The sequence below is a fragment of the Geotrypetes seraphini genome, chromosome 4 (genome assembly GCF_902459505.1).
Source record: "Geotrypetes seraphini chromosome 4, aGeoSer1.1, whole genome shotgun sequence".
NCBI classification, from domain to species: Eukaryota; Metazoa; Chordata; class Amphibia; order Gymnophiona; family Dermophiidae; genus Geotrypetes; species Geotrypetes seraphini.
The window spans coordinates 310617399-310636420 of NC_047087.1; the positions used below are offsets into that span (position 1 = coordinate 310617399).

Here is a 19022-nt window from a genome sequence, read left to right on the forward strand (position 1 = left end):
CAGAATCTGCCCCTTTAGTCAAGCTCCTTTGGGCGCATGCTTGCTTGTCATGGCAATATGTGAGAGGTATAGCCCTCAAAATTCAAGGCACAGATGAAATTCAAAATTTCTGAGTAATTGATCATCATTTAAACTTTGATTCTCTCATTTTTCTGTTGGTTAAAACATCCTCCGCCTCCTTAAGGCACATCCGCTTAGCGCATTTTTGACACCTCCCTTCTCCTTTTTAATTTTATGTTTTGAGAGCTCATTCATTAGTTTTATCATACATGGACTATTGTAATTCTGTTCTGTCTGGACTTCCTCAGGACCAAATTCATTGTCTTCAATTGATCCCGAATACTGCAGTCAGACTGATTAATGTCGTTTCAAAACTTCACAGCGTCACTCCTCTGTTCAAGAATGAACATCGGCTTCCCGTTAATTACCGAAATCAGTTTAAGATTATACTTCATACGACTACAGAGAACGTATTTCAAGAGGGGCATACATGCGGGTGGAACATGGGACATAGGTGAGGTTCCCAAAAAACACATGCAATTTACATAATGCTGAAAGCGGTGCACAGACGATTAATTTATCCTCCACCCTTAACAAAACTGTAGCACGTCGGAGCTGTTACCGCTGCGGCCGGTACTATAAACCATGCTACACCTTTGTAAAGGGGGGGGGGGGGTTAAACAGACCTACAACACATTCTGAAAATCAATTAAAACTACTCTATTTGACAAATTTATTGCCTAAACAGATGACCTTGTCTCACTATGTTAATTCCCCGCTGCAAACCCTGATGTAATCTCTCCGGTAACTCCAATATCTCGTGTAACATTTCTCTTCATGTCTGTAATTCGCCAATTGTCCAACCTTCTTTCAATATGAATCGCCTAGAAGTCATTTGACTATGGCAGTATAGAAAAATAAAGTTATTATTATTATTATTACTCATGCCAGCTCTATGGATTTCCTGTCCTATTAACCCTCTTTCTTCCTCCCCTCTTAAAGTCAATCAATTTGTACCTTTGCTTAATCTTTGTATTATGGTATTGCGGTATATAAGCTGTTATTATTATTATTATTATGGTTGGTATAGGTATGGGTGCTTAAGTAATAGGTGCATCGATATGGGGTTCCTCTAGTATTCTATAACAGAACCTAAATGTCTAAGTTCTATTATAGAAAAGGCTTCTACCACCTACCCCCAAGGTGCTTAAATGGAGGCAATATGCTACAGAGACATCCCACTAATGCATGTTAATTGCAACAAATCTAAGAAAAAAAAAATAAAACTTCCAAAAATTCTGGAAAAAAAGGGTCAAACTGAAAATTTTGGATTTGTGCACACCTGTTTAATCCCTGCTCTCAGGGCAATGAAATGAAATGGAGTGATAGGAGAGGGTTTCCCTGTCCCAACCCATTAAATCTTTTTGGATCAGGCCAACATCGTTTAGCAGTGGTGCCTCAGTTGTCCTCTCTGCTGCCTAGAGCTTAGCACACAGTTTAAAACAGTGCTTTGGCTTACCTTAACGTTAATTTGCATCATAGGAAGAACATGAAGGCCTGTACTATTCCAGTCCGTGGTAATCAGGGATTGCACTCGCTCAGACTCCAGGCACTGCAACGTTTTATATTTGTCTTGAGACATACTCACTTTGCAGCCCAACACTTCTGCAATTGCTGTACATTTGAAGGATAGACAAGTTAGTAGGAAATATCAAAACTCCCACCCTAACATGAACACACCAAATACCAGAAATAAGATTTAGCATTACCCTATCTGTAAAATTCCTCTCTGCAGAAGACTGCACAGTTAGAAAGGATTTGAACATTACTTACTCTTTGAATATAGACCCTTTTCTATCTTGCACCATGTATTAAACTCCTGCAACCAAACCTCCCACTACTGAATGCATCAAGTATGTACCGCATTTCCCCGCATATAAGCTGCCCCAGTGTATAGGCCGCAAAAAATGCCTATACATGTTTTAAAACTCTTTGATAAGCTGCCTCATGCTACAAGCCACGGCTTATCTAAGAGTTTTAAAATCCCTCCCCTCATATACATCTTTCCTCCTCCTCCGGCTGCCTCCTGTAATGTCACAGCCGCAGTGCAGTGCAGGAGCGATTTTTTCAGTGTCCAGCTGGCCCCGTGTTGCTTCCTCAATGCCTGCGTCAGTTCTCGCAGGACTCGAGAACTGATGCAGGTATTGAAGAAGCAACACGGGACTGGCTGAACGCTGAAAAGATCGCTCCTGCCCTGCATCACGGCCACGACATTGCAGGAGGCCAGCGAGGGAGCTACATTATTTAAAAAGGTACAGGGGGATCTACTAATGGGGCGGCTTATCTACGATGTCTTTAAGATAGGCTGCCCCATATAAGGAAGCTGCACCCACTGTTTGGACTGCAAAACCCATATATAGGCCGCGGCATATATTTGGGGAAATGCAGTAACTCTGTAACCCATTCTGTATTATTTATGTAATTCTGTATCCTGTTCTGAGCTCTGGGAGGTCAGGCTATAGGCTCTAGTCTAAAACTAAGTACAGTAACTCAATAAATCAATAAATTTGACTTTTAACCAGAGCAGGCACTCTAATATTCAATCTGACAGTAGATTATTTATATCGGAAGCACTATCCAAAGACTACAAACAGTATAAGTGCTCTGAGCTCTCCAGAAAGGAGGTGATCTGATCCAATTTACAAATAAGATGGGTTAATTTAGCCCAGGCCCCATTTCATGCAATGAGACCTAGTTACCAATAATCCAGGTTAATAGTAAACCACTTCTTAACTTCCCCACAAACTTTTGGATCCCACAGCATTTCTGTACTCATAAATCTGCTTTAAAAAAACAAAACAAAACAAAACATTAGAATTCCTTCTGCAGTAGTCCCAGATTATTTTAGACCATGGGTAGGCAATTCCGATCAGGATATCCACAATAAATATGCACGAGATAGATTTGCATCTCAAGGAGGCAGTGCGTGCAAATCCATCTCATACATATTCATTGTGGATATCCTGAAAACCTGACCTGCCTGTGGCTTTCAAGGACCGGAATTGCCTTCCCCTGTTCTAGACCCATATAACGTATCCATCACAAGCCCTTAACTGCTCTTATTCCCCTGCGAACACAACTGTCAGCAATTCCTTAGAATACATAAGATGCCATACTTGTAAAGGAATATATCTTTCATAATTGCAGGGTCCATGCAACTAAAAATGATAGCACTCTAGCCTTTTAGAAGTGACAGAGTATCTACTTGTAGCCCTTTATGTCTTACCTGCTAGCCATATGCAATTTCCATCTATCACTGCAGTCTTAGATTACGGATAATAATTTCCATGACAATAAGATAATCCATCAAGTTCTACCATTTAGATGTCCTCGGTGGATTCAGTGACAACCAAACACAGAGGTTTGCCATTCTGAAAATATATCTTACAGTGTTTACAAAGCTATCACAATCTCTATACTTTGGAGGAAAGGCGGGAGAGGGGAGATATGATAGAGACGTTTAAATACCTACGTAATGTAAATGCGCATGAGTCGAGTTTCTTTCGTTTGAAAGGAAACTCTGCAATGAGAAGGCATAGGTTGAAATTAAGAGGTGATAGGCTCCGGAATAATCTAAGGAAATACTTTTTTACGGAAAGGGTTGGAGATGTGAGGAATAGTCTCCTGGAACAGGTGATGGAGACAGAGACTGTGTCTGAATTCAAGAGGGCCTGGGATAGGCACGTGGTATCTCTCAGAGAGAGAACGAGATAATGATTACTGTGGATGGGCAGACTAGATGGGCCATTTGGCCTTTATCTGCTGTCACGTTTCTATCACACTAATATCAAAGATATTACTAATTCCAAAATACTCCCAGTTTTGGTTTACTCTGGGAAATAGAAGCTTTATTCCTAGTATTTTATATGATCTAAAATCCATGAAGCATTTAAGACCAGGAGTGATGAAATTCTGCATTATAAAATTTTCCACAGGTATTCCCGCTGGGAAGGGAATCCATGTATGGCTGAATATTTCTGCTTAGGAAAAAAAAACAGTTGATCAAGCTATTCTAAAACCTCCTCTCCCCACCCCAGCTAAGTTTCACCAGTGCAACACATTTCCAATACTATTCAAAAGTTTATGCGGAGGGTAATTTAACGGTTCTATTACACTATCCCCCTCTTGTTTTCCCACCCCCTAAGTTCTCTCAACTTGTACTTCATTAATCTTTTGTAAACCACATAGAACTTAACGGTACTGCGGTATATAAACTGTTATTATTATTTATTATTATTAATTTTCGAACAGGAAGTCGAAGTCCGATTTGAACATTTCCTGCTAAATGTCCAATGTCGGAAGCACAGAAACATCCATTTTCTAAAGCTGAATTGCTAAACGTCCAAATATATTCATTTTTTGAAAATCATTTACTTGAACGTCTAGGCTGACAGGATGTCCAACCCTTAGGACACCTAACATTATATCCTATTTTCAACCAAAGAAATGTCCAAGTTGAAAACGTCCAAATCCAGACCATTTGGACATGGGAGGGGCCAGCATTGTGACGGATGACCACACAGACATGCCAACAGAGCAGTAGGACACCTTAAGAGGGCACTGCTGTGAACTTCACATAAAGAGCATCAGAAGCATCTCACCATATACCCCTTATAATTTATGCTGAGCCCTCCAAAACCCACCTGTCTACCATCCCAATAGCCCTCATGGCTTCAGGTGGCACCTATATAGCAGTATAGGAGGATTTATTGGGCTCACCCTTTCCACCATAAAAGTAGTGTTCAGAGTGGCTTATGGACCTGGGTTCTCCTCTCTATGGTTCACTAGCCCATCCGCCAGGTTACTTAAGACACTTATGTAATGCTCTACTAGGCTTTCCCATACCAAGTGTTGCTGCTCTAGAGACAGGTATGTACTCTTTCATTCAGATTTTCTGGGGGTGGGAGGGGAGGTTATGCTTATATATCCATTGGTCATTTGGTCAGTTTGGGTCACTTTGTGGCACTTAGATGCTTCTAAAACAGGTCTAGCTCCAAACGTCTAAGTTCCATCCAGGATGTCTTGGAAAAGGTTCAATTATCGCCGCAAGATGTCCAAGTTAAGCATGCCCATAATATGCCTCCCAGCACACCCCTGGAACTCTGAATGCACAGCAGGAGAAATGTCTCGCTAGATGTCCAGGAAAAGGGCTTTGATTACACTGCACAACAATTTTTTGGTTAAGTCTTGATTCCTGAAAAGTTTTTGGTGATTATGACAGGTACCAACTTGGTATGCTCAAATATGGTTTTGGTTTTACTGCATCACGTAAGAACTATGAGAAATAGACATTTTTATGTTTACTGACAATAAAATATATAGTCAAGTTTACGTTTCGCACAAGCGACTAAATGAAACAGAATTAAAAGTGTTTTGCTCCCGAGTTTCTTTTATATTCAGTGTCTGGTGCATCACGTTGTAGCATCCAACAATAGTCGGCAAGCATTGACGGATTCCAATTGCCCTGGTATCGTTTCTCCATCGTAGCTATGTCTTGATGAAACCTTTCACCGTGCTCGTCACTCACAGCACCGAGATTTGCGGGGAAGAAGTCCAAGTGTGAATGGAGGAAATGAATCTTGAGTGACATATTGCACTTCATTCTCTTGTATGCTTTGAGAAGTTTGTCTACCAGCTGAATGTAGTTTGGGGCTCTGTAATTGCCCAGAAAATTGTCAACAACGTCTTTCAAGGCTTTCCAGCCAATTTTTTCCGGCCCAACTAACAGATCTTCAAATCGCTTGTCACTCATAACATGTCTGATCTGGGGGCCAACAAAAATACCCTCTTTGATCTTGGCATCAGTTATTCTTGGGAACATCTGTCTTAAATAACGAAAACCTTCCCCTTCCTTGTTCATTGCTTTCACAAAATTCTTCATGAGTCCCAGTTTAATGTGAAGAGGAGGCAAAAATATCTTTGTCGGGTCAACAAGCGATTCATGTGCTACATTTTTCTGTCCTGGAACTAACTTTTTACGGAGTGGCCAGTTCTTTCTAGAATAGTGCGACTCTCTGTCTCGGCTGTCCCATTCGCAGATGAAACAGCAGTACTTTGTATAGCCAAGCTGCAGTCCTAGTAACAGAGCAACGACTTTGAGGTCTCCACAGATATTCCAGTTATACCTGGTATACTGGACATACTTTAGTAACATTTCCATATTCTCATATGTTTCTTTCATATGTGCTGCATAGCCAACAGGTACTGAAGGATAAACGTTGCCATTGTGCAACAGAACAGCTTTCAGGCTTAACATTGACGAATCAATGAAAAGACGCCACTCTTCCGGGTTGTGATCACAACCAAAGACCGAGAACAATCCTTCAATGTCACAACAGAAACAGAGACTGTCGACTTGTGCAAAAAATTTGGTTATATCATGATGCCGGTCTCGAAACACAGAAATTTTCGTACCTGGTGATAGCAAACACCATTCCTGCAGTCTCGAACCTAGCAGCTCAGCTTTTGCTTTTGACAGACCCAAATCTCTGACCAAATCGTTCAATTCGGACTGTGTTATCAGATGTGGATCGCCTGATGAGGATGGTTCAAAATCCGGGTCAATGTCACTGTTAGAACCCTGCACTGCAGTTTCTTCATCTGGTTCGTCTAAGGTCCAATCCTCTGGTGGTTTCGGAACTGGAAGACTGTCATCATGTGGCATGGGTCTCATTGCTGAAGGCAGATTAGGATATTCAATTGACTTCTTGTTTTTGGCAGAGAAACCAGACACATTAGTCAAACAGAAATAACAGTCCGTCACATGGTCTTTCTGTTCTCGCCATATCATCGGAACAGCAAATGGCATCGTCTTTCGAGTACCTCTGAGCCAGGCTCTCAGACTAACAGCACATGTCGCACAGCAAATGTGAGGCGCCCATTGCTTGTCTTGATCACCTATTTTGCAGCCAAAATACAGATGATAGGCTTTCTTTACAAGGGCAGTCATCGAACGTCTCTGAGGCGTAAGTGTATATTCCCCACAGATATAGCAGAATGTGTCGCGGCTGTTACGACACCGACGAGACATATTGCCCGACACCAAAACGTCTATAGCATCAAGCTTACTTACTGTTATATTGCTACAGCTACTATACTACTATACTTTACTATACTGATACTATATACACACACGGACTATCTATATTAACCAAATGAGCAGGATCGGTGTATGGAAGCCACCATTATAGCATGGTGAGACAGCGCAAGCTCGTTCAGACCTGCCCAGACATGCCCAGGATGTCATCTTCCATAAAACAGCTTCCAACCTGGCTAGATTTTATGCATGGACATACCCAGGCGGCACAAACCGTTGTTGATAAGACACTTATGGGAGAAAAAATTGTTTGCATCCAAATATAAGAAAAAATCACGACAAAATTGAAGATTTCTCTGAAATGGTACGTGATGGGTAATTTTTGATGTAATATTCATGATCAGCACCCAAAATTCTATAAGAAACACCCAGCAGTGTTCAGGAAGCAAAAACTTTGTTGTGCAGTGTTATCGGCACTTGCATGTCCAAGTGCCAACTTAGGCAGATTTTTGGACGTTTTCGTTTTTTTTGGTTATGGGCCCCATAGGCTCTTGAAATTGTTCAAAATTTGTACTCTAAACACCTACACCATGTTCCCATGTGTTAAGCAAGGAAACTTCACACTCCTCATAAAGGACTTTGTAAAAGAAAAATAGACTTGATCTTGTTTGCTAAGTGAGGCAGCAGTTTCATTGCATGGCCATGTGCATACATATTTCATTAATCCTATCAAATACTTCTTTTGCATCTAATGTAAAAATCTCGGTAAGATGCAATAATTTAGGGGTAAACAAATGAATTGTTAGGAACTACCTTACACTGGCATAATACCAGGTACTGCATCACAGCCTTTAAATCTTTTAGCTAAGATCTGTTTTTTGTTTTTTTTTTCCGGTTTAAGTTTTTTTATTGATTTTTTTTCATTTAACAACAAGTGTCATAAATTTTCATACAATTATCTTAATAATACACTTGATATTTCTATAATGTATTTTATACATAACATTTCTTATATTTCTTATGATTTTATATATCATATAACTGTAATTATTTTTCTTATAAAGTTATACAACATATATATTGTAATGATTTTATCAATTATTTTTTAAATTATTAACCTTTTTCCCTTCCCTTTATTACATTGTTTTCATGTAAGAATACCATCTATTAATAATATTTTATTTATAATAAAGAGTATAAACCCCCTTCCATATCCCCTCCCTCCCTTTCTTCTTTAACTATTTTCTTATTATGGGAAAATGAAATTCAATTATTACAATATTTTGTTAATGGTCCCCAAATCTTTTTGAATTTATCCATATATCCTTTTTGTGTTGCAAATGTATGTTCCATTTTATATATATGGCAAACTGAGTTCCACCAAAAATTATAGTTCAATCTGTCACAATTTTTCCAATTGTGTGTAATTTGTTGTACTGCTATTCCAGTCATTTTAAATAAAAGTTTGTTGTTATTTGATGAAATTTGACTTTGAGATCTGTTTTAACGTTTTACTAAGCTCACTATGATGCGATACATTTCAACAGCGATCACAGATTTTTCACAAACATAATATTTAAAATGTCCTCTTTTCTAGCTTGTTGTTCATTTCTCCCACTCATAAATGTGCAAAACTTGGAATTTCGTAAAGGTTTTTGAAGGACTGGAACCCATTAACTAGGACCGCTTTTATCAAGCTGCACTAGTGTGGGCTGGGGTGGTAAATGCTCCGATGCTCATAGAATTCCTAAGAACACTGAAGCATTTACCACGCTAAAATCTCTAGAGCAGCTTAATAAAGAGGGGGATATATAGGTCTACTATTTCTATAATGGAAGAGATAACAAAGAGTCTACCACAATTCTCATGCACGAATACAGGATGTCCGGGGCGGTACTTGGAGAGTTCTGATCGACAAGTTGATGAAGCTGTCCACGCAATGTGCGGCGGTGGCGAAAAGAGCGAACAGAATGCTAGGAATGATAAAGAAGGGGATCACTAACAGATCGGAGAGGGCTATCATGCCGCTGTACTGGGCCATGGTGCGCCCTCACCTGGAGTACTGCGTCCAGCACTGGCCACCGTACATGAAGAAGGACACGGTACTACTCGAAAGGGTCCAGAGAAGAGCGACTAAGATGGTTAAGGGGCTGGAGGAGCTGCCGTACAGCGAAAGATTAGAGAAATTGGGCCTCTTCTCCCTCGAACAGAGGAGACTGAGAGAGGACATGATCGAAACATTCAAGGTACTGAAGGGGATAGACTTAGCAGATTAGGACAGGTTGATCACCCTCTCCAAGGTAGGGAGAACGAGAGGGCACTCTCTAAAGTTGAAAGGGGATAGATTCCGAACAAACATAAGGAAGTTCTTCTTCACCCAGAGAGTGGTGGAAAACTGGAACGCTCTTCCGGAGGCTGTCGTAGGGGAAAACACCCTCCAGGGATTCAAGACAAAGTTAGACACGTTCCTGCTGAACCAGAGCGTACACAAGTAGGGCTAGTCTCAGTTAGGGCGCTGGTCTTTGACCAGATGGCTGCCGTGTGAGCAGACTGCTGGCCACGATGGACCACAGGTCTGACCCAGCAGCGGCAATTCTTATGTGAAAATCTCTTAACCTGATATTTTCTTGTTGTTTTAGATCAGAAGAAACATTCTTTTTTGGGGGGGTTCAATAGTTTTATTGAATTTTTTGTAAGAACAACAAGTAGAAAACATCAGGATGGTCAACAATAAACTACATATACACTAAACAGGTCATGGGTATAATATGTTCATATTAAAAGGCTTTCAGAAGGTTGCTTGAGTATAAATGCATGACATATACAGACACACTATGGGCCTCTTCTATCAAACTGCGCTAGTAGTTTTTAGCGCAGAGAGCTGCGCTGAATGGCTTGTGCTACTCCCGACGTGCATAGAAACTCTGAGCGTCGGGAGCAGTGCGGGCCATTCAGCTAGTGCAGTTTGATAGAAGAGGTCCTATGAAGTAACTCTAGGGCTATTGATTTTGTGTCACAAGGGACAACATTGATACTACTACCAATCACTTTCAAAGCAAAAATTTATAATCAAGCATGCATCTATAAAATATTCATGAAACTCAAAAAAAAGCGATTACTTTTCTGGTTGATATTTATGATATTCGGCTGAATTTTGGAAACTTGAGGTTCTCCCATTTATTCATGAATATGGTGTAAGCAGTTAACAGCACTCACACAAAGCAGAAATCTAAAATAAATAATACAAAACAAACAACACAGATAACAGCTTGAAACGATACCTAGAAAGACCTTTTCTTTTCCAACAGAATAAGTACCGCACACAACGAGAGTTCTCGGGTGCAATGTAACCGCTTCAAAAGCGATATTGACAGCAAACTGTACGGCTTCTTCTTGCGAAGGGAATGTGTACTCTGGACTGCAATACCTGAAAGATATGAGTGAAATTTGCACTAGTAGAGCAACAAACCAAAAAAATCAAGGCCCAATCTCTATAGTTCAGTTAATAAAAGGGTTTTATATAAAAAAACACAGTAAATAGCCAACTGGCCCATCTATTTTATTGTCATTTACAAAGGACCAAATTCTATAAACCATGCCATTGTCCAGCACCTCATAAAAATGGCGCAATTTGTAGAATTGCAGCCACTGTCAAACATAGGTGCTGGAAACGTTGGCCAGGGTTTGGAAGGCCTACATTTCTGGCACCTACGTTTGACATGAATGGAGGGGCCTTAGGCGTCTGAGCCAGTCAGGGTCTTAGGCCCCTCTCCGTAAATCCCAGGATGCACCAGGAAGGGGAAGACCTGCAATTCTGGAGTGGCAGGCCTACAAGCAGGAGGGACTGGGCATCCCTCCTGCTGCCATCGTAATTTAGAGGTATAGGGAGGTTAAGAGGTAGGGATTGGGCATCCCTCCTGCCAATTTTTATTGAGGTGGGGAAGTGGAGGGGAGGGGATTTGTTCGTGGGGAAGAAGGGGGTACTGGCAGCAGAAGGGAATGGGCATCCCTCCTGTTGATTTTTATTGAAGTGCGGGAAGTGGGGTGGAGTGTCCTAAAGGGTGTGCAGTTCGGCTTGGTGCAAAGGGGGGTTTCTCAGTGGCCGGAGGAAGTGGGAATCCCTCCTGCCTCTCTTTTGGTTCTAGGAGTTGTGATGATGATGAGGGAGGAGGTGGCTCAGATTTTTTATAATGGACACAGATATTGTGCATGTATAGCACACACACATACACACACAATCTGTGTCATTAAAAAAGAAAAAAGCCCCAACAGCTGAGTGGTAGGAGGCTGTTTTGGGGCTTCCCCTGCTGCTCAGCTATTCGGGCTTCCCCCAAACTAGCTCTGCGCATTTGTGAGAGCCGGTTTCTAAATGAGCAATCGGATGGAATTACAAGTGCTCTCCGCAAAACTCATTTGCATGGGCAGCCATTTGAACAAAAAAAAACGATCACTGTTTAGAAATCGGCCCTGCAGCGACCATGTTTTGTGCATCTAGCCCTCTATGTTCTAATGTAAGCTACTTTAGTTATGCCCACCATGCAGTGTGGGTATTTAAACCACCCATAGCACTAATGCAAATGCTCACATCTATATTCCAAAAGAACATATGCATAGATTACAAGATTTTATAATCTAACTAGTATGCCTGCCCTATCCATGTTTTCTTATCTTATCTCCACACAAACTACTGTGTAGATGGAAATGTCCTCATATGCAAATCATTTATTAGAATACCAACATTTATGTAAGTTTCTGCTGCTTAAAATTAGGAATTTTGTTATTGAATTTCTTCTGCAGAATCCAAACCCACTTACACTATAACGCTGCAGTACCTTTCTTATTTCTAATCTTAATGTATATTTTCTGTAAACCGCTTAGAACCTAACGGATGTAGCGGTATAAAAGAAATAAATTACATTACAATTACATTACATATTAACTTCCAATCTAAGAAAAAAAAATCTAATCATACAAGATTTAGATAAACCTACATGTTGCAGGGTTTTTCCCCCCCATTAAGCCTTTACTCTCAATTAAGGAATTAAAATATAAAAGACATGTTCCAAAGGCGACAGTTTTGATGGCAGAGGTACAAGGCAACTCTTGAATGGGATGCTTTTTGACCGCAAATGAGGATCCAGAACCTTCACCCAGTGGCGTACCTAGCAAATGTGACACCCGGGGCCCATCATTTTTTGACACCCCCCACGTCTGTATGAAAAATATGATTTTTAGTAACAGACCACACGTCCACAAGAGTACCTAGGAAAAGGTAGCATCGTACACACTGCATTGAGCAGTACAACATCAATACACCCATTGTAAAACTAAACAAGCCAGACTAGTACAGATCAATCCTACACCGTCAATCCTAACAGAAAACCATGTCTTTTGAACGCACAGAACACAGAAAACACCTTCGCCTAGTATGGAATATGTCATCACAAACTAACCCCTCCCCCTTTTACAAAACTCCCCACTTTGTACTTTAAAAAAAAAAAAATCTAGTTAGCATTTTTAATGCCCCCCCTGTGCTCGCCACCGCTTTGCACTTTAAAAAAAAAACAACCCAGTTAATCCAAGCCCAGCAAGCCCTTCTCTCCTGTCTCGTCCGATGCCACCAAGCTGAAAAAAAACTGCCGGCCTCGGCAGTGATTCAGCGACATTGCCCATGGTTCCCCTTCCTGCTTTCCGTCTGCCGCGGTCCACCCAAGCGGAAACAGGAAATTGCGTCAGGCAAACACAGAAAGCAGGAAGGGGAGCTGCGGGAATCGTTGCTGAATTACTGCCGAGGCCGGCAGTTTTTTCAGCTTGGCGGCATCAGACCGGACAGGAGAGAATGGTGAGAACCGGAGAGAATGATGAGAGCTTTGGGGCCAGGCTGTGAGAAGGGGAAGTTCCAGGACCACGACTCCAAGGCCGGGAACACCCTCCCCTCATGCTTGGTACACCACTGCCTTCACATCTAGCCAAATGATTTTGCAGAAATAAATGGTAAAAGTGAAGACTTACGTTGTGTCCAAGTAAAGCGTGTGGATTTTTCTACTAATTAGAGCCGGAAAACACTCCATGGAAGGGTGTGCTCTGAAGTCTCCCGTGTGCAGCACAGACGTTCCATTAGGAAGGCAAAACAGAAACAAAACAGCACCAGGACAGCTGAAGGGAACAAAGACAAAAATAGATTTACAACTTTTTTTTGCCTTAAAGTAGTATCACAGCACACTGGCTTCCTATTCCACACAGAATAACATTTTAAAATTCTAACATTCACATGGGACTACCAGCCTACCTCTCCTGTTTTTTTTAATAGCATGTTGCCCCAAGGGTGCTTTGTTCCTCCCAACAGGATCAATTAGTTGTACCCTCTGCCTGCCATATTTTTCTGGCCACAATTTGCGATTCTATTTTGCGTGTTGCTGGACCCACACTCTGGAACTCACTTGCAACTGGAGGTCTCCTTATAGACATTTAATTTAAAAAAGGAACATGTTTTCTTTAGAGATGCATTTGAAGCCTCTATGTAAGGTTGTTATGGCCAGGAGTGGTGCAGTGGCCAGGGTCTAAAGGCCACATACTTCTCTTTCCGTTTTGACTTATGACTAAATTCCTTCTTTCATAATAAGAATTTTCTATTGTCAACTTCAGGCAGCATGATGAACAACTGATGAAGTCCATAGACAGGAACAGCCAATAAACCAAATGGACCCCTCCAAATCAACCAAGCTGTCTTTCCTATTGTGTTACCACGAGCCCTATTCAACTACTGGTGGTTGCTCTTTTCACTTCCCTTTGCATCTGTCCCAAGCACACTTGATTTCTATCTCCAGTTTGATAATGTCATCTCTGATGTCGGCTATTCCAGGCAGCCAGACTTTCAGTAAAGAAATGTTTCCTCTCCTTTCCTGGAACCTCCCTATTCACATCATGCTATATTTCATACATTTCCATTGGAGATAAAATCCACCCACAACAGACATGTATTTAAATATAATCTCTAAAACAGTGACTGGAAGATGAGAAAATACAAAGCAAACTACAAAAATAAGAATTAAATGATAAATATTCACACAGCTCTTTGGTAGTTCTTAACTGCCATGCTTTACCTTTAAAAGAAAGCAAGGATTAAGGTCACAGGAAAAGTTTGTCTCAGCATAGTATAAGGCTTCAACCTTCTAAAGTGTCACAAGATTTCTGGCAGTTAAGTGGGACCGACATCAGCAAATATATAAATTGATAAAACAAACAGAAAGAGAAAAGCTTGGTCTTCACAGATTACCGTTTATACTCAAATATAAACTAACCCGAATATAAACCAAGATATCTTTATCCCCCCCAAAAAGAAGGAAAAAATGTTGATTTAAATATAAACCAAGGGGGGGGAAGGGTTTCTACTCAGGCTCTGCAACCAGCCCCCCCTCCCTCTCCCAGGCTTTGCACCCTGTCCCCTCTCCCTCCCGATGCCTTGCAGGCCTCTACCGAGTCTACTTTAAGACCTGGTGGGCCAGGACAAGAGGGATCCCTCCCAATTCCTAGTGGTCCAGCAGTGAACTAGAGCAGGAGCAATCTTTCTATGCTCCTGCAAGTTATTTATTTTAAAAATTTCTATACGGTTTACATAATTTACATACATCATTTTAAAACAAAAACATGATAAAATAAACATACAAACAATACTCAGAAATCATGACTACAAAATAACACCATAGGTTTGCATAATAAAGATCGTGAATAGTTCAACTCTGCTAGAGAGGAAAATTATTGGCTAGACAAAGGCATCTACAAATAACTGCGTCTTAAGTAATTTTCTAAACATGCCCCTTTCCCAACAATTTCGTATCTGACCCACCAGGGAGTTCCATTTCTTAACTCCTGCACAACAAAAAGTCATTTTACTAGTCTCAACAAGTCTTGGATTCACTGTCGCCTTCAGTCAAGCTAAATTCTCCGAGCGCAATGATCTTTTTGGTGTATAGCCAAGTATATTATTTTTAAACAATTCTGGAATGTTTCCATACAAGAATTGATGACAAATCATTACTGCTTTATACTGTCCTCTGAAGGCGACTGGTAGCCCAATGCAATTTTTGGAGATGTGGCAAAATATGATCATATTTAGACAATCCTATTATCAATCGTGCTGCTGCGTTTTGTATAACCTGCAATGCTCTACATCTTGCTTTTGTTATTCCAAGGTACAGGGCATTGTAGTAATCAAGTCTCGACAAAACTAAAGCCTGGACTACAGTACGGAAATCATTGGTTTTAATCGGTATAACAAAATGCATTTGTGCAAGTTCTCGCAGCAACCACAAGACCTCATAGCAGCTATTCAGAAAACGGCTCTGAACAGGGTAGGAGCGTAGAAGATCGTTCCTGCCCCAGTTCACAGCTGGACCACCAGGGATTTTAAGGTAGCATTTCAGGGAAGCGGGAGGGACGTGAGTATTGTTGGTTGAGACGGAAGGGATCCCTCCTGTCCTGCCCACCGCTGGACCATCAGGTCTTATATCATGCCTGGTGGAGGCCTGCAACAGGTTCGAGAGGGGGGCAGGTAGGCTCTGACCCGATTATAAACCAAGACCCCCATTTTTGGGCCATGTTTTTGGCCCACAAATCTCAGTTTATATTCAAGTATATATGGTATTTAAGCATCTTTCAGCAGACCATATTTTCTCAAAAGGATAAAGGAGCATTTTTGAGGCAAGATGCTTTAAGGTCTTCTGAACAATGCTGCTCTCTCCATCTGGGGCAGGAATTTAAAAGAAGGTTAAAAACTAGCAATTAACATGTAAAAACAAAAAAATTCAAATTCAAAACCAAAGCTACCTACTGATTTGCTTCAAGTAGGACAACTTTCACTCCGTTCACCAAGCATTCGGTGTCCATGGGCAGAGGGTTTATGTATTGCTCATCCACACGAAGCTTGCTCCTTACTAAATTACCAGTTATCTGCAAGACAGTCATCAAAAAGAATTGATAGTAACCTTATGCATGTGGCATCATTCATACCGAAACTGTACATTTTAGACACTCTACAAAATCTACAAATTGCTAGTTTGGGTTCAAAGGCTGGAAGACAACTGTTGGCAGTGGTACAATTCCAGCTAAGCAGCCTGTGCAGAGGAGCCCAGGGAAGAAGGGAGCCTTCTTGCAGGTACTCCTGGATCTTAATGTTCTGTCACAACATCATGCCTGTTGTACTTAAGTGCCGATGAACAAGAAAGGGAAGATACAAAGAGAGCGAGAGGGAAATCAGGATTTGAATTCATTGTGGTTTCGCTCTGTTACGACTATCAAGCAGAATGCTTTTTGCCATTCAGTAATACGAGGGCAGTTTGAAAAGTTTGGTTAAAAAAAAAAAAAATGTTTTTTTGACAAAACCTATTTTTCCGACGGGATGGAAAAACTGGACACTCACTGGTCTAAATGTACAGGCCATGATGGAAACTGTTGAGAAATATATATATTTTTAAGTTATATCTTCCTCAGGGGACTAACAAATAACTCAGCAGAATTTGATCCACAACTAGCAGATCTGGAGAAAACGAGGTAGAAACTGCAAAATCGTGTTGGGACTTTATCAGCAAGATTTGACTCCCAATCAAGTAACTGTATTCGGACTTTACTGGACATATGTTAAACTTATGGACTTGATTATAATAAATGTAACTGTCTTTTGGGGGGTTTAGACATTCGCTTGCCTCCTCTGTTGTTTTTATTTTTAGGCAAGTTTTTTGTCTTAGCTCTTTTTTGTAGTGGGAAAGAATCCAATACAGGCAGTCCCCGTTTTATGAACATCCAACTTGCGTCGGACTCATACTTACAAACAGGGGGTCCTGTTTTACCTTCAGAGTCCCAATGCGTCCCTCTCTCTTCCTCCCTCCATTCTGTGCCCCAAGTACATGCCTCCCTCCAGTAGGTGTTTACCTTTATTTATTTTTAAAATTTATATACCGTTTTATTCCAAAAGACAGATTCAGTCTTTACATAGAATCGATTTCTCAAAGAAATGCATATAATTGTGTTTTCAGCATTTTCCTAAATGAGCTCCTATCTCTACATTTTTGAATTTGACCAACTTAACCCCTGTACATGTACAAGTCATGGCTTCTATCTCCATATACTTAGGGTTAGCCTTCGTTTTCAGCAATGCTGAATTTTCAGAGCGCAATGATCTTGACGGTTGATACTCCGACATTAAGCCCTTAAAAAATTCAGGGATCGTACCATATAAAAATTGATGGCATATCATAATTGCTTTGTATTGAATTCTGAATGCAACTGACCAGCTTCCTCCTCCTTCCAGCTGAAGTTGTTTCTCTGTACAAAGCCGCGGGTGCGTTGGGACTCAGGAGGAAAGGAGCAGAAACTTTGGACAAAGGATGAACGGAAGAAAGAAGGGAAGGGGAATGAGTCATAGAAGAATGGAGGGAGTGAGGGAAAGAGATGCTGAGGTGGGGGAGGGAATAATAGAAAGGGAGAATTGTTTGTCTGAATTAGAGAATGACACGGGGAAAAATTCTGTCCCCGTCACCACCCCGTCCCTGCCGTCCCCTTCACCGTCCCGTCACCGCCTGCTGTCTCTTTCACCGCCCCGTCCCCGTCTTCAGTGTCTTCTCCTCTCCATCCCCCCACCCCCAGCAACCTACACGCGGTCCAGCAGCTCCTTCCCGCCGGCCAGCCGTGCGATTTCTATAAGGCTACGAGCTGTATTACAGCTGGAGCCTTAAGTCGCGTCGGGTTGCCTGCTAGAAGTCTCCTCCGATGCAACCGGAAACAGGAAGTTGCGTCAGAGGAGACTTTTACCAGCAGGCAACGCGACGCGACTTCAAGGCTCCGGCTGTAATACAGCTCGTAGCCTTATAGAAATCGCCAGTTTTAAGAAGAAAAGGTAAGGGAAAAGGAGGGAGGGAGATGCATGGACGGCCGGCGGGAGAGAGTGGGCTGCCGGTTCGAACGCTCGTTCACCGCGTGTTTACTCCTTGTTCACCGCCCCGTGCTACCGTTCACCGCTCCATGGGGCGGTGAATGGCCTTGTCCCCGAACTCGCAGTGACCATTTTTTTTGGTCACAGTTTTGGCGGTTTACCCGCGGCTAGTCTGAATCAAAGGAAAATAGAGATGGTGCACATGGGTAGATGAAGAAAGAGGAGAATTGTTGGGCATAAGGAGAGAGAGAGAATTATTGGATACGGTGGTGAGTGAGGTAGAGATACATGGGGAAGAGAGAGTTGAGAGGGAGTAATATTGGATGTGGTGGAGAGGGAATAGTGGGATGGATGGAAAGGAATGCAAGGAGGGGCCTCAAGGAGGTGGAAAGAATACTAAGATCCAAGTTACATACAAATTCAACTTAACGGTTTAAAAAACAGAACCCGTTCCTAACCCGGGGAACAGCCTGTACCTAGTCGGAACAACTAATAAATTGGATCCTAACCTGGGGGACAGCCTGTACCTAGTTGGAACAAATAATAAATTAGAAAGAGAAGAACAAAGTAAACAGAAGGCCGATAGGGAAGTAGCATACCTGTGGTATAACAGCTTTGTGTGCCAAAATTAAAAATTGCAGACTGGCAGAAATAAGTAGCCAATGCTGCTTTATAAGACTAGGGGCCACATGATCATAGTGTCTTGCGATTTAAATCAGTTTAACAAGACACTCGTGTTCCTTTTGTATGCAAGGTTCTCCTCAGGACCTTTTTGGACAGTGTGCCACCCAGCTAACTTAAACTTTCTGTTAACTTTGCAGTTCTCCCTCGCCCTTACCTGGCCACTCCTTCACGCCACCTAGATGGCATAAACTTCTGAGGAGACCACTATTTGTACAGGTGCTCCAAATCATCTCCGATTCTAGCATAGTGAGCCGTTAATAATAATCATCACATATAAACACTTTCATTATTGATTTTAAAAGGTCCTGAATTGGC

General features: G+C 41.5%; 1 protein-coding gene across 2 annotated transcripts in view; it reads right to left on the minus strand.

Annotated features, from left to right (window-relative positions):
- Positions 1-19022, minus strand: part of DCLRE1A (DNA cross-link repair 1A) — a 60067-nt gene that overhangs the window by 17075 nt on the left and 23970 nt on the right. For both annotated transcript variants that reach the window (XR_004539164.1, XM_033941352.1), the window contains exons 6-9: positions 15927-16045; positions 13109-13252; positions 10378-10523; positions 1520-1674 (exon numbers count right to left, since the gene is read on the minus strand). Coding sequence is in view for 1 of the 2 variants with exons in the window: in XM_033941352.1 (XP_033797243.1) it covers positions 1520-1674; positions 10378-10523; positions 13109-13252; positions 15927-16045 (564 nt within the window). In the remaining variant the exon portion in view is untranslated. The remainder of the gene's footprint in view (positions 1-1519; positions 1675-10377; positions 10524-13108; positions 13253-15926; positions 16046-19022) is intronic.